Source organism: Neophocaena asiaeorientalis, unplaced genomic scaffold (genome assembly GCF_003031525.2).
Source record: "Neophocaena asiaeorientalis asiaeorientalis breed wild unplaced genomic scaffold, Neophocaena_asiaeorientalis_V1.1 scaffold7, whole genome shotgun sequence".
In the NCBI taxonomy this organism is placed as follows: domain Eukaryota; kingdom Metazoa; phylum Chordata; class Mammalia; order Artiodactyla; family Phocoenidae; genus Neophocaena; species Neophocaena asiaeorientalis.
Genome location: NW_020185337.1, coordinates 7466362 through 7482517, shown reverse-complemented (window position 1 = coordinate 7482517; position 16156 = coordinate 7466362). Strand labels below are relative to the sequence as shown.

Genomic DNA, 16156 nt, shown 5'->3' with positions numbered 1-16156 from the left:
TGTGTTGGGAGAGCAGCAGGGAGTGGGTCCCCGGGAGTCCCAGCTGGGACTGGGAGACCCCTAGGCTCTGCCCTCACAGGAATCAGAGTAGCTCAGACCTGTCCTTAGACCTGACCTTGACTTCTTGTTTCAGAAGAGGATCCTGCCTACCTGTGGTAAGGGACAGGAGGTGGCAGGCTCCCATCACCTCAGGCATCCAGGCACTGGTGATTGCTTTGCATTATTTCTTTTTGAGATCTCCTCCAGGCCTAGGGATATTATAAATCCGTGGGCTAAAGCAACATTGACGAGAGCACCAATTATCTAAACATGCAGTGCAAAACAGGCTAACATCTTGCATATACAGAACATCTGCAATTTGGGTTAAAAAGTGAGGGGGAGGAGAAAGGGGCGCTGCATGCTGAGAAGGGGCTCCAACATATTAAAGGTAACTGAACTATTTTCCCCACACATTAAAAAAATAATAATAAGTAAACCTGGTGGTCTCTCTCCTGCCAGCACTGGGATATAGGGCATGTGTTTATATATGGCAGCTCTTGCAGATGCCGTGTTCTTTCCTGGAGGCTCCCTTTGCCTTCTCTAACACACTAGCCTTGAAATACATAATTCAGCGGGACAAGGGTCCCAACCAGAGACCTGAAAAAATATTCATCGCACATGAAAGAAGATTCAGGGACAGGCTCTTAAGCCCTCTTGGGGCCCTGGAGTCTTAAGATCAATGACTTTGAGCCTCTTGGGTGTTCTGGGCTCCTACTTCTTGCCATATCCAATGCACACACAGGTACCTCGAACTGAGCCCCCTCCTTTTATCCAGTTCCTCTCTCAGTAAATTGCACTGATGATTTCAGTTAAAATCATTAATCTACCTGGTTGCTCAAGTCAGAAACCAGAAATGTGAGAATCCTTAACTCCTGCCTTCCCGCTGCCTCACCCCTGTATCAGACGTATTAGCACACCGTGCCTGATGCCTTAACCTTATGTCTCTCCTGAGTCCTCTGCCACACGCTCTACCTAGGCTCCACTGTGGTTGGCCGACTCCCTGTGGGGTATCTGTAATCTGCCATCTGAGGACCCCCAGCCATACTGCTGGTGTCCCTGGCTCCTGTCTGAAGTGCCACATGGCAGGGCTTGGGGTGATGTCAGGCCAAATGATACGAGAAGGCTGAGTCATTAACCTGTAGCAAGGGTGTCCCAGTGACTTTGGGGGTGACAAATTACCCCAAAGTTCAGGGGCTTAAAACAATCATTTAATTAGGCTCGTGGACTATGTGGGTCAGTAGGGCACAGGAGGACTGGCCTGTCTCTGTTCCTTGATGTCTGAAGCCGGAGCTGGGTGACTCATGGCTATGAGTGACCCTATGCTCATGCAACAGAATCATCTGAAAGTATCTTCACTCCCAGGGCCGGCAGTGCATGCTGGCTGTTGACAGGGTCTGTGGTTGGAGCTGTGAAGCAGAGCCCCTCCACCTGGGCTCTCTGTGTGGCCTGGGCTTCATCCCAGCACAGTGGCTTTAGGGTCGTCAACTCCTTACAGGACAGCCAAGGACTCCAAGCACTGGTGCTCCAGTGAACAAGGCAGAACCCGCATGGCTTTTTATGACCTGGCCTTGGAAGTCCTACAGCATCGCTTCTGCTGTGTTCTCCTGGATATGAGTGAGTAATTCAGGCCAGTCCAGATTCACGATAGGAGATACAGTTCCCATCTCATGATGGGAGAAATTTGCAGATGTGGGTTTTTTTTTTTTTGTGGTACGCGGGCCTCTTGCTGTTGTGGCCTCTCCCGTTGCGGAGCACAGTTTCCGGACGCGCAGGCTCAGCGGCCATGGCTCACGGGCCCAGCCACTCCGCGGCATGTGGGATCCTCCCGGACCGGGGCACAAACCCGCGTCCCCTACATCGGCAGGCGGACTCTTAACCACTGCGCCACCAGGGAAGCCGTGCAGATGTGTTTTACTGGGAGATTTTGAAGACATGTTTTAAAACTGCCACGGGGGAATCTTTGACCAGTGAGAAATGGGAGATAGAAGCTATATTCTCCTTCCTCTCTCCAGTGGACTGTTCTAGGGTGCAGTTACTCCAGCACCCCATCCAAAGATATCCTGGGTGGCTGGCTGGGTGCCTGTTCAGTGACTAGCTGTGTCTCATCACAGCTCATCTGGAGCAGTGGTCTGGGTGGAAACGCACTGCTTCCCGTCATTCTGCCTTACTTCCCTTTCCCTCACTCTTGCTGCCCTGGTACCGTATTGCCGTCCAAGTAAAGCACCAGCCTTTAAGCTTTGCCTCGGGCTTTGCTGCTTTCAAGAGCATGGGCTAAGATACTCACCACAACCAATCTGTCACCCAATACCACTGATTTATTCTTTTAAGTATCTTTCTTATCCATTCACTTTTCTCCATTCACAGCAACATTCCCCAAGGCTGGGCCACACCTCCTCTTGCCCGGACCACAATAGATCTTCCCAACAGATCGCTTTAGATCTACACTAATAGTTCTCTCCCATCAGTCCACACTGAAGTTAGAGTGATCTTTCTGAAATAAATCTCATCGCCAAACCTCCCAGCCTAAAACCCCTGCGTGGTTCCTGATTCTCATTCTAAACTAGGGCTTTTCCTCTGCAGCATCGTTGACATCTTGGGTGGGAGAGTTCTTTGCTGTGGGGCTGCCCTGTGCAGTGTAGGATATTTAGCAGCATCCCTGGTCTCTACTCCCCAGATGCCAGTAGCAGCCTACTCCCAGTTGTGACAAGTAAAAATGTCCCTGGAGGGGAGGGAGGCAAAATAGTCTCGGTTGAGAAGCTCTGGTCTCAAGTAAGCATTCCTGACATCCCCCTGCGTGGACTGGCCCTGGCTCACCAGGTGCCACCCTCTCCCAGGTCTTTATGTAACAGCCAAGGCTAGACTTCTCTCGGCATCCTCTGAACCATGCCAGGGCCTTTCCCTATTCAGGCCTTCTTACTGCTGTTCCTCAGCCTGGAACATTCCCTTTTCTCCTGCCTATCCACCCTCGACACACACACCTGCACGGCACTCATCTGGCTCACGCTTTATCATCAGTCCTCGGCTAAAACGTCACTTTTGTGAAGGCTCCTCTGGCCTCCCAGACTAGGTTAGTCCGGTGATGCATGCTCTCATGGCATCAGTGACTACGCACTTAACAGCATTCATCACAGTGATGGTGAATTAATTAGCCTTGGGAAGCCCTGTTAATGCTTTCCTCAAGCCTCTGTGACCTCCACCAGCGCGTGACGCTGTCATCTTGCTCAGCCCTGTATCTCAGGACTTAGCACAGAGCTTGGAGAGTGGTAGGTGCTCAGCGCATTTGGGAATGAATGAATGAATGAACGGACAAATACTACTTACATGTATTCTTGAGAATCTTCACATTCCTTTCTTTCCTTGCTTTAGATTTTCCTCTGTCACTATGAAGCGGGACTCTCACTGCATGTGTGGGTGAAAGCCCCGTTCTCTGATGTTTTATCAGCCAAAGTCTCTGACTGATCCTGAGAATCTTTCCAGACCCTGCTGAGCTCTTTGACCTGCTCCTCTACAAAGAATTTATGTAAAGTACTTTGCAGAGTACTTTTAAATTTTACTAAACTATTCTAGAAGCCAGAGGTACATGGAAGGATCAAAGTCGAAGATGTGGTATTTGATTCCTCAAAATATTTACCAAAAGATGGAATCTCGGGCTTCCCTAGTGGCGCAGTGGTTGAGAGTCTGCCTGCCGATGCAGGGGACGCGGGTTCGTGCCCCGGTCCGGGAAGATCCCACGTGCCGCGGAGCGGCTGGGCCCGTGAGCCATGGCCGCTGAGCCTGCGCGTCCGGAGCCTGTGCTCCGCAACGGGAGAGACCACAACAGTGAGAGGCCCGCGTACCACAAAAAAATAATAATAATAAAATAAAATAAAATAAAAATAAAAAGATGGAATCTCCTCTCTTGGCTGCTTGTCCACCAAATGGGACTTCTTTTGTCTTTTCTCACCTTTCATTCCTGACTACCTCCTGCAGGGATGCCTAATGTGACGTGTTGCGTCCTGTTTTGGACCGTTTCTCAATGGAATGTAAGCCTTTAGGGCAGAGTCTGTGTTTGGCTTGTGTCTAGTTTTAACCAGAACTAAGGGTTAAATTCTGGTCATTTTACATTTAAGCACCAGTGGGTTTTGTTCCTATCACAAGCTCTTGCTGGGAAGTGTCAATATGCTGATTTCTGAAAACCTGACATTTTTTAGGGCATCCTTTAGAAATGATTCTGGAAAACAGTGTCTGTTAACTGACTTGTTCCACTTTTGCTGATGTGCATTCTCAGGGCATGTGGAAAGCTGGAGGAGGAAGTTTAACTGAGCCGGGAGGCTGGCCTATGGTGACGCTCCTGCTTCCTCCCAAGGTTGCTGAATCCCTGATTTCTGGCAACCCTGGGATTTACTCCCCCTAGTGGTTTGACGAAATATAACTTCTCTCGATGGAAACGACAAACTTTCAGCTATGACTCCCAGCTCTGAATGTGTGGCGGCTCAGAATCTTCCGAATGCAAATCAGGGATGAAAAGAGATGATAAGCCGATGGGTCCTCTGAGAAGGGGATGGGAAATCGGATCATGGAGGTGGGAGACGCAGAGGGCGGAGGAAGCTGTTTTGTCTAAAATTCTGGTCCCAGAAACTGCCAGAGACTGAAATCCCGAGGATGCTTTGCTAACAAAGTCCCAGCAACAAAGGCGAGAACCAAACACAATCTAAGGGAAAGCAGGAGCGATAAACAAGAAGAAGGAAAGGAAGAGAAAAGGAAGGTGAAAACCAGGCATCCAATCTTTGAAATTCCTTATCCTCTTGCTAAGGTAGCAGAACCAGGCATCCAATCTTTGAAATTCCTTATCCTCTTGCTAAGGTAGCAGAACAAAGCAGTCATAGGCCTTCATGCCTAGGTTTGTGTCACGCTAGGATTTTCCTCTTTGGGGGTGATCCACTAGCATGTGGGATCCTGTGGCAGCTGACTACCGTGAGAGATGTCTTTCTCTCCCATTATAGTGATAATATCCTGTTAACCTCAGAGTCTCTTCTTTCCAGTTTAAAAGTACCAACCCCATGCTTGTGGCTCATCTGACTGCATGGCGATGGCTGTTGAATACAGACGAAACACAAGACCTGGATTATCTACAAAATACAAGCCTACCCCTCACCCATCACTCCTAAACAATGATAGACACAGGCTTTAGGGATATTAACTCGGGGACAGGCTCGTGGCCAGTTATCCAGAGATATGTATACTATATATATGTATGTAGGTATGTGTGTGTATATATATATATATATATATGTGTGTGTGTGTTCTTTTTCAGATTCTTTTCCATTATAGGTTATTACAAGGTATTGAATATAGTTCCCTGTGCTATACAGTAGGTCCTTGTCATTTACCTATTTTATATATAGTAGTGTGTGTCTTTTAATCCCAAGCTCCTAATTTATTTTGTTATATTTCTTCTTCTGCAGGACATGACTGGGCCTTCGATCTGATAGATGGGTGTCTTGTGAGTCATGTTGGCCCAGGTTGGGCTGTGAGGCAATTACCATGGTTTGGCGTGTCAGCCCCGTGGCAGATTTAGTGCCACATTTCAAAGGCCGAGCTGCCTTTAACTGTTTGCTCTTAATCTGCGACCTTTTGTGTTTTCTCATCGAGAGGGGGAATAGCTGCCCTTTCCTAGGCTTTAACAAGCCCCAGAGAGACAGGAGGGGAAGCCAGTCCCCCCTTTTTCTGAAGTAGCCCAATCACACTGCACCCTCTGCATGCTAGATTTCTGTCCCGCCTAAACAGGATAGGATGCCTCGTGAAGGGACCGGGCCACGCACGAGAGACGAACTAACATTTACGCCTTAAGGACAAGCCAAAGAGAAACGTCGTGTTTTAGTTCAGAGGAGGCGAGCTCTCTTTCTTTCGTGTGTAGAAATCTCAGTAAGTTTTCGGAGGCAGTAGCTGGCCGTGCTGATGTCACAAAATCCAAGAGATTTCTCAGTTAAATTCGTGTCTATTTCAAAAGCGCCTTTGGTGATTCTAAAGTGAGAACTGCCAAGTCTCGATGGACATCAAAACCAGTTAGCGGGCAAGTACTGGTGGGTCTGATGAGGAATTAGCTGGGACACCGGCTCCAGCCAGACTGCTCTCTACTGAGACCCCGGAGCACCCCTTCTCCCCCTCCTCAGCCTCGATTTCTCTCCTGTGTCTGTTCCTCCTTCCTCCACCCAGGCACCCCCCAAAGTCCTGCCGTGGAAATCTCCCTCCATTTCTCCCGGGCTGCACCCTGAGGCCCCCAGGATCCCGTTCCTCCCACCCTCACCTCTTCCCTCCTGCCACTGCAGAACCTGCCATACCCGTTCCTCTTCCTTCCCGGGCTCCAAGGACACCCACTTCGGCTTCCACCAGCTGCTTCATTCCCCCAGCCGCACCCCAAGATGGTGTGTGATCGTTCCTCTTTGGGAAGCAGTGAGATGGAGTGACTAGACCAGCTTCCCAAAGCTCTCTGGGTCGCAGTGTCCTTACCTGTGAACTGAGAATAATTTACAGCTTCAGAGCAGTGTTGTGTGAGTTATATGAGCCTGTGGATGCTTAACCAACACGAAACTGATGTTCAAAAACGGATCCCGAATGAGGCCTAGAAATCTGCGTGTTTATATCACCTCAGGTGATGGTGGCAGGTGGTGAGGACCTCCCTGAGAGACACTGGTTAAGATGGTGGTTCTCTTACCTTGGCTGTACACTAGAATCATCTGGGGAGTTTTTAAACAGTTCAGGTGCCTGGGTCGAACCTGAGATCAAATCAATCAGAATTGCTTTTGGTGGGGAAAGCTAAGCGCCAGTATTTTTAGTGACCCCCCAGGTGATTCCAGTGTACAGCCAAAGTTAAGCACAAGGGCTTTGGGAGCAGCAGGGCTGGGCTCTACTGACCTTGGGCCAGTCACGAACCCCTGAGCCTCCGTTTCTCCATCTGAACAATGGGAATAAAACATTTGCTTCATTGTTGATTAAGCAGATTAGTTGAGACATTTCTGCATGGGGCCTGGCACAGTGCTCGAAACTTCCCTTCTGTTGAGTGGAATTGGGAGCTGGGGGGGTGGACATCAGAGCCCCCGTCAGACTGAGGCCCGTCCAGGGTGTCTCAGCCCTCTGGGCCCAGGGTCCTCCTGCCTCTTGCTGCTGTGGTCCCAGCAAGTATATATGAATCCAGCTCTGAGCATGGCCCACAGGGAGCCTGGCTTCTCTCCATGGCGGGGTGGGCAGGGAGTTTTTGCCAACAGCTCTCTTTTAAAAGTGCTTCATTTCAAATACTATTTGGTTTAAAAAAATTTACTAATGATTAAACGGAAGAGGCAAATGAAGTGTTAATTCCTCTCGTTGTTCAACTGCCAATATGCAGCATGTTACCTCACTTATGGGTTACAATTTTCTTTACCGTGAAGCCACCTGAGAACATGGCCACCATTTATAATGTTATTTTTGTAAGAATATGTGCCTTGAGGTCCAAACATTCAGTTTACAAATCCCCTTTGGAGACATGAGGGTAGAATATGTGTGTGTGTGTGTGTGTGTGTGTATGAGTGTGTGAATATGTGTGTGTTAGTGTGCGTATTTATGAGTGTGTAGGAATGTGTGTGAATCTGTACATGAGTGTGTTTATGTATGTGTGCACGTGTGTGTGTGTGTGTGTGTGTGTAGGGCTGCGTGTGCTGGGGCTTGTCAACGAGAATTTCTAATTCCCCTCCCCGGTCCCTAGATCCTGCTTTACTTTATCCTCTCCCAAGCCTTACGTACACTTAAGACAACTCAGGTTCAGACCTATTACTGTCAAGAGCCGTTCTGAAGCAATTCAAGTGCTCTGTTTCCATTCTTCTGGGAAATTATAGCGGCATCCTGTGATCATTGCTGCTTTGTACCGGGCCCTTCCTTACAAATAGATCTTGTCTCTTCTGCGTCCACCAGGCCTGAGGGCATGGAGGGGGCGGCAGAGAGACCTCGTGGACGCCCTGCCACGTGCCCCGTTCTGTGCTGTTTGCATCCCGCGTGTTATTTCATTGTCATCAGACGGACCCTGTGTGGTTGGTCCTATTATTTCCCTTTGAGAAAACAGGTCAGGGGATGTTTAGCGACTCGCCAACACCATACAGGGACGTGAGCCTAGATCACTAGCTCAAAGCTTGTGCTCTTCTCACTACACTATCCTGGGGACTCATCTTTAGTTTCCTCTCCTTTCTGCTCCCCTTTTATCTCTGCCTTTGAGCCTGGATGGGACATTCCTGGTGTTGGATGGCTGTCAGTTTCTGCCTGAGGCTTGGTGTAACCTGTAATCCTCTGCCCTGTGCCCTGCCCATCCCAGGGCAAAGGGCTCCCCAATGTAGGAAATGCCTTAGCACTCTGTAGCTTCATTTCCACACCCAGGGTCACAGAGCGAAGTGCTGCAGCTTCTGAAGGGGGAGAAAATGTTCTGCAGGACCGCTGCAATTCCCTGAATTTTTGCAACATGTAGGCTGGGGCATATTTTCTCAAGTTTGGTTAATCTGAGCTTTGTTTGCTGCGTTGTTAAGGTGTTTTCAATTGGTCAGGACTTCCAGCAAGAGAATGAAGTAAACACTAGGCACGTGGAAGCCCTTTTCTGGGCTAGTTTTCAATCAGGAGTATTATGGTCTGGTCCTTGATAATTGTGATCACTGACGGTTTCTGGGCATCCTCGGGCAGGTGGTGTGTTTTCTGTCTCCCTGTGGCCAGGCCTGTTGGCAGCAGAGACGGCTTGCCGTAGTACCAGTGGAAACCAGGACAACAAGCTGTTGTTTTTTGGAGGGACAGGGATAGAACACAGAGGGTGAAGTCAGGGAATAATTGGGGGGGATGCAACTGGTCTGAGAGAACATGTGTATAATTATATATATATCTTTTCATCTATCAGCAAAATTATTCAGAAATAGTTACATCTAGAGTTTACATTTCATAACAACAGTTCTTTCACATGGTTTGGGGTTGTTTTATATTACCAAACTTTTCTCTGGTTTGCCTTATCCAGAGTATAATTTTGGTAACAAACACTGATTAATAAGCTAAACTCTCACAAACTCTTGTAGTTTTTTTGAGTTTATATAGGGAATATAAACCTTTTAAAAACATTTTACTAGGGCTTCCCTGGTGGCACAGTGGTTGAGAGTCCACCTGCCGATGCAGGGGACACGGGTTCGTGCCCCAGTCTGGGAAGATCCCACATGCCACGGAGCGGCTGGGCCCGTGAGCCGTGGCCGCTGAGCCTGCGTGTCCGGAGCCTGTGCTCCGCAGCGGTAGAGGCCACAGCAGTGAGAGGCCCCCATACCACACACACAAAAAAGTTCTCGGCACAAGAAAAAAACTAATTATGTGAGGTGATGGGTGTTAACCTAAACTTATCGTGGTGCTCATTTTGCAATATATACATATATCAAGTCATTATGTTGTACTTCTGAAACTAAAACAATGCTTTATGTCAATTATATCTCAACTAAAAAAAATTATGGTCACCACGATGATGGGAGAGTTGGGGTGACAGTGGGAGGAAGCCTGGCAGGGGGCTTAGGGCACTGTTGGAATATGCTGGACACGGGTTCAAATCCTAGATCTTCCATTTACTAGGGAATAAAGTTAGAATCGGCTTAAATTAGCATGTTAATCTCAGTGGGGTTAAATAAGATCTTTCATCGCCTCTCTTTTCCCATGGGAGGTGGGAAAGGTCTCATCAAGGCCTTGGAGCCAGGCAGGGGACTAAGGAGTCCAGACTTTGGAAGAGAAGGAGAGGGAATTGTTTTCGAGCTGGCTGAGATGGGTTAGCAGCAGGTGCTGAGGCTGGAGGGCTAACCCCGCAGGTCGGAGCTTGAGGAGATCTGAAGCCTGTCGGGGAAGCTGTGCCCGATCCAGGTGAAGATCTTTGACAGACAGCCTGGACCCGCCTGCCTCTCTGATTCCTGTTCCAGGGCAAAGGTCACGCAGCCGCTTGAACCTCCTTTTTATTTTCTCTCTCCTTTCTCAGCTCTGTTCGCCTTATAAGGAAGGTCAGCCTTGCCAAGTCGAAAGTGCCTCTGTTATCTTCCCCTCGATTTCTGCGAATAGTCCCGTGAACCAGAACTTTCCACGTGAAAGATGGCTGCTCTCTCTGTCCTCTCTGCCTGTCAGCAAAGTAAGCGTCCCGGTTTTGGGGTTTCTACTCACTTGCTGGTGGTCCGTGGGCTTTGCAGAGCACGCTGTGCTCAGGGTCATCGGTGCGCCCTTCCCTGGGGACAGGCAGAGATTTGGAACATTCCAGGGATTAGTTCTTCCAGTGGGGATGCCGTGGGCCTTTGAGCCCAGAGATTCTGCATCATCTGTAGTTACAACCCACAGCCCAGTTCGAGTGAGCATTAGAAATGCGGTAACCTGGGGGCAGTGGGCTATAAATATTAATCTGGAGTGTTCCAAAGGTAACATTGTACCTGCTTATAAATCATGGCTGTGATTTCTTGAACCCCGATCTTTTAATTCCTGTGTGTTTCTTAAATAAGCTGGGTATGGCAGGTATGATTATCTGGTTAAAAAAAAAATCTGCAAAAATACGAGCTTCAGATTAAGTAATTCATTCTAAATTTTAAAGTGCCTTCCCACTAGGATTATTCAATATCCTGGTTGCCTGGTTAAATAGAGGTGGCTTCTCCTCTGGGGTCACTTTTGCTCAATTCATATTATCTTAGGCACATGCTTCCTTAACATGCAAAATGGGAAAAAGGGTCTGAGCCCTGGTGAGCACGACTTATCAAGAACACGTATTTCTTTATTTTCCCAGTGTGCTTGTACCAGGAAACGGGGCAGAGCAGCGGACTTCTCAGCCCCAAGCACGGAGGCGCCACGGTTTAGGATAGATAGAGTCTGCACACACACACAATGGCAGACTTGCTAGCCAGTCTGTTTTGTGAATCTATGAAAAGATTATAGCTTAAAACACATGTTTTGTGGTTTGATTTACCGTCTTTTCTGGAGTAAAGCAGAATGCTTATAGCCAACTAAAGCAGCACTTGGGTCTGAAACGCCTTGTGTTGACCCTCTACACGTAGGCACGGTCCACCCCGTGTGTGCCCACGTCCTGGCCCTGCAGAGAGCACAGGGGCAGGTCCACGGTTGCCCCAGGCTGGCATAGCCTCTGCCATCCCCACAGAGAGGTTCTGTTTGCTGGTGGGTACAAGGGATGGTGTGAATTGCAGTCTGAAGTTCAGGCAGCTGAGTTGGGAAGGGGAGACGGGGCCAATGGTGGTTGGTGATAGATAGGGAAGAGAGAGAGAGGGAGGGAGTTGGCATTAAGAACCAGAATTCGCTGCTTTAGCGGAAGTCTGGTGTTTACAGAGGTGAGACGCCCTGTGCTATAGTAGAAGCAACTCAAGGCTTGAAAACAGACTTGTATCTTCTGGTCCAGCCACTTACAAGCTGGGTGCCCTTGGCCGGGAAAATCTGTCCTTCACTGTCCTCATCAAAGAGGGTTAAACAGGGCACTGGGTAGGAAGTGCCCACCGTGGTGCCTGGCCCAGGGTTGGTGTTCAGCACAGTCACTTCCAGTCCTTGGCTGCTTCCCCACAGAGAGAAGCTTCTGGTGGATTGAGAGGCAGCCTTGTGGTGAAGGAGCCCAGCTGTGGCTGGGCTGAGAGTGGGGGGCAGGATGAGGGGTCTTGATTCACTTTCCCCAGCACACGTGTCCCGCTGAGGCCCCTGACCTGAGACTCCTTGGAACTGGAGCTGATGCACCTGAGTCCTCCCTGGGGCTGGAGGTGGGCGGCGTCTTCCATTTACTGAAGCTCATTCCTCACATTTGCTGCTGCTCCAGACAGATGCCGACCAGGTGCAATGAACAACCAGAAAAAGCCAGCCCTGCAAAGCTTTCACTTATTCGCCTTCATTTTGAAGCTCTAGGTTCTGGCACCGTTGCCAGTAGAAAAATCTAGGAGCACACATCTTTCATCGTTTCCATTTTATCGTGAAAACCAGAAGCCTTGCCCGGTGTGTTCTCTGAGGCTGCGGAGCACGTTAGAAGCAGTGGTAGCAGCAGGGTCCAGGGTGGCCAAGCCCCACTTTTCCCCTCCATAGATAGACCTCCTCTTTGGCTCCAGCTGAGGCCGTGAGCCACTGGCCTCTCCAGCTTTATGCTGCCTTGAAAAGACTTAGCCCAGGGTTGGAAACCGTCAGTGCCTAATCCCACACTTATCTTCACTCTACTCTCCCAGACTTCAGTGATATGACTACAGTTTGAAGGAGAAAGAGGCCAGTCCTTAGATGTTCAGCTGTAGCTTCTAAATCAGGACCAACACTTTATTTGCAGCAGAGGGGAATGAAGGGGAAGGAAAGTAGCCGGCTGTGAGAGGCTTACTCGACCAGGTTCAGTATTTACTGACTTCTTGTTGAAGGGGAGATAGTACCATGTTTCAGGAGGAAACACATGGCCCCTAATACTGTCACACAGTGAGAGACTGAAGCTGCAAACTTGGTATGGAAAAGGAAATTATTTGTAAAACATTAGCAAGTAGGAAATGGATATTAAGGTACTAAAATAAGGGAGACCAGAACAGTGTTGGAGAGAAACTGTGAGAAACTGAAACTGGAAGAAATAATCTGAAGGGAAATAATAGACCCCAGAAGTTAACTACGGGGTAAAACGAGGGAGATAAGGACAGGAGGTGAGAACTATTTACAGAGGAGGAGGTGTGGGTCTGAAAGTGAAAGAGGGTCACAGCACTGATGATCAGAGGCAGGTGATCCCAGGCATTGGGGTTTCATAATCTAATGTATTTTCCATGCAGCAAATGAAGAAGAAAGTCATAATCATTTCATAATAGGGAAGCTGAGTCCTGCAGAGAGCCATCATCCCCAAGTTTTCTTGTGACCCACCCCTTCCTGTCCTTCCTCATCTCCAGGCAACTACTGATCTACTTTATGTCACTGTAGATTCACTTGCATTTCTGAGAATTTTATACAAATAAACTTATACAGTAATACTTTTTGGGGGGTCTTGCCTCTTTCATTTAGCATAAATTTTTGTATAAAACATTTAATTTATTGGTCTTTTGGGGGAATTCGATGCATCACCAGTGCATTACAACTGAGCCATTCATCTTGTAGCTTCATCAACATTAACTGGTTCGTTTTCATGACACTGCTGAGGAATCAGCTGTTTCTGCAGAGGTTCAAGAGAAAGGCCTTTTAAAAAAAAAAAAAAAAAAGAGAAAGGCCTTTTGAGAAGTGTGCAAGTTCCTTTTGTATCTCTACGAAAGCTTTATTCACTCAGTTATCTTTTTCGTCATTCACAATGTTTATCTTAAGATTAGTGGTAACTGGTTTTGCTTTATTATTAACCTTAAAGCTTTTTTGGCTGGTTATGTGGAATACATTCCTGGACTTCTGCCCTCTTAGTTTGTCCTTGGCCATTGTCAGACCTCCGATACCCCTCGTGCAGCTGCTCAAGTTCCAGGTGACACCATCTGCACACACCTCATTCTGCATAATTTTTCTGAGATTCATCCATGTTGTTTCATTTATTAATAGTTCATTCCTTTTTACTGTTGAGTGGTATCCTGTTGTATGGACAAAGCACAAATTATTTATCCACTCACTGTTGATAGACATTTGTGTTAGTCGGTGTTCTCCAGAGAAACAGAACCAATAGGATACACACACACACACACACACACACATACACACTCTCACATATCTATTTTAAGAAATTGGCTCATATAGTAGTTGGGGCTGGTGAGTCTGACATTTGCAGGGTGGATTGCAAGACTGGAAATTCCAGCAAGAATTGATGTTGCAGTCTTGGGTCCAAAGGGAGGCAAAAATCTCTTCCTCTTTGGGGGACCTCAGACTTTTTTCTTAAGGCCTTCAACTGATTGGGTGAGGCCCACCCACGATATGGAGGGTTATCTGCTTTACTCAAAGTCTACTGATGGAAATGCTAATCACCTCTAAAAAATACCTTCATAGCAACATCTAGACTGGTGTTTGACCAAACAACTGGGCACCATGGATAGCCTAGTTGACATTATAATCTTAACCATCAGGGAGTTGTTCCTAATTTTTGGCTATTACAAATAAAGCTGTTGTAAACATTGGTGGACGGCTGTTTTTATGGATGTATGACTTAATTTCTCATGGGAAAATTTTAGTTGTGGAATGACTGAATCATATGGTCAATGTATGTCTAACTAAAAAGTTCCTTCCAAGTGGTTTTCCAAAGCAGTTGTATCATTTTACATTCCCACCAGCAGTGTGTGAGAATTCCAGTTGATTTTGTATCTTCACATGTCTGTCTGTCTTTTCTAGTTGGTATGATCTGTCTTTTTAATTTTAGACATTTTAATAGGTATGTAGTGTATCTACCTGTGGTTTAAATTTGCATTTTACTAATGAATAATGATGTGCCACATGTTTAATGTTCGTTCCTCTTTACTTGCAGGTTATTTCGCTTTGCAGGCAGGAAAGGCGAGATCAAAATACAAAGTCACACCCCCAGCAGTCTCTGGGTCACCAGAGTTTGAGAGAATATTTCATGCACATCATGCACAGTGAGTAATGCTTTTCCCTTCAGGGGTATGGATCTGCCACATACACACAATTCCTAATTAGGGGAAAGATACGCAGAGAAGATATGCCATTATAACAAACCACTCTTCGTGGCCAAGACCCTTCTCATGATCCTTGAGGTTTGAAGTAAGCAGTGCATGGAGTTTCTACCCACCTATATTACAAATTCAGAGGATACTTTTACAGAAAAGGCTGGGATCTTAGGGGGGATTGCTATATGTCTCTAAGTGTGGCAGTTTGGTCCAAGAGCCTGGAAGGGGCTCCCTGAGAGTTCAGTAGCCTCATGTTGGAATAGTTATGCTATCAATTTTCTATCTGAAATCTTTACTTCTTCCTCTCCACTTCAAAACAGAGGTAGGTCAGTGTTATCCTCTGCCAATAACCCATTTCATAAAATCAGAAACCTATAATAATGAAAAAGCTTTCTATTTTATGTGTATTCATAGTTGTTTTTTTTTTTAACATCTTGTGCTCCTTGCCTTTTCAGATCTACACAGAATGTTCCACTATAAACACCATGAATTTGCCTGATGCAAGATGCTAGGGCTCCCTTTACATTTAATCCCCCAAACCCGGTGCTTTTAAAAACATTGCACATATCACCATTTATACATTGCTTGGTTCTTTTGTTAATAGTTCGGGATTTTTCATGTTTGTTCATGAGTGAGGTTGGACTATAATTTTTCTTTTTTTGTATGGTCCTTGCTCATTTTGATATCAAGATTATGTTAGCCTCACAGAATGAATTAGAGAATTATTTTCTCAGAGTTTTAATAAGATTGGAAGAGTGTGTTCCTTCAAAGTTGTTAGAATTTGCCTATAAAATGATCTAGACCAGATGTTTTTCTTGTGAAAAAAAATTAAACTATGAGATTTTATTTCTTTAATGATTATGGAATTATTCAGTTTTTTTATTATGTCTTAAATTAGTTTGGGTCAGACATGGCCCTTGAACTGTGAACATTGGTCTCTTGTCCATCTAATTGCTCCAAGGAGGATGGCACACACTATTTCCCTAGGCTTGAAAGTGTGATGAATACCACTGGTAGTACAAGAGATACTTTTAAGAGGTGCATAGACATGTTTAAACATTTTTTAAAATGTGGTAAGAATGTGTAACTTGAGCTCTACCCTGTTAACAAAATGTTGAGGGTATAATATATTACTGTTGACTAGAGGTACAATGTTGTACAACAGATCTCTAGAGCTTATTCATCTAACTTAGCTGAAACTTTATGCCCAAGGTATGATTTTATTTTTTTAATTAAAAAAATTTTTGTTTATTTATTTATTTTGGGCTGCATTTGGTCTTTGTTGCTGTGCGCGGGCTTTCTCTAGTTGTAGAGAGCAGGGGCTACTCTTCTTTGCAGTGTGCGGACTTCTCATTGCAGTGGCTTCTCTTGTTGTGGAGCACAAGCTCTAGGTGCAAGGGCTTCAGTAGTTGTGGCACGTGGGCTTAGTAGTTGTGGCCTGCGGGCTCTAGAGTGCAGGCTCAGTTGTTGTGGCACATGGGCTTAGTTGCTCCGCAGCATGTGGGATCTTCCTGGGCCAGGTCTCAAACCCG

General features: G+C 46.7%; 2 protein-coding genes across 2 annotated transcripts in view; one reads left to right on the top strand and one right to left on the bottom strand.

Annotated features, from left to right (window-relative positions):
- The first annotated feature begins 10137 nt into the window (after positions 1-10137).
- Positions 10138-16156, top strand: part of MGST2 (microsomal glutathione S-transferase 2) — a 28900-nt gene continuing 22881 nt past the window's right edge. The window contains 2 exon segments of the mRNA XM_024736191.1: positions 10138-10174; positions 14465-14573. Coding sequence (XP_024591959.1) covers positions 10138-10174; positions 14465-14573 — 146 coding nt within the window.
- LOC112393801 (uncharacterized protein C8orf59 homolog) lies at positions 13121-13437 on the bottom strand. The gene is made up of 2 exons (XM_024736192.1): positions 13318-13437; positions 13121-13180 (listed from the first exon to the last, which is right to left on the bottom strand). Exons 1-2 carry the CDS (start codon positions 13435-13437, stop codon positions 13121-13123), a joined length of 180 nt encoding a protein of 59 aa, XP_024591960.1.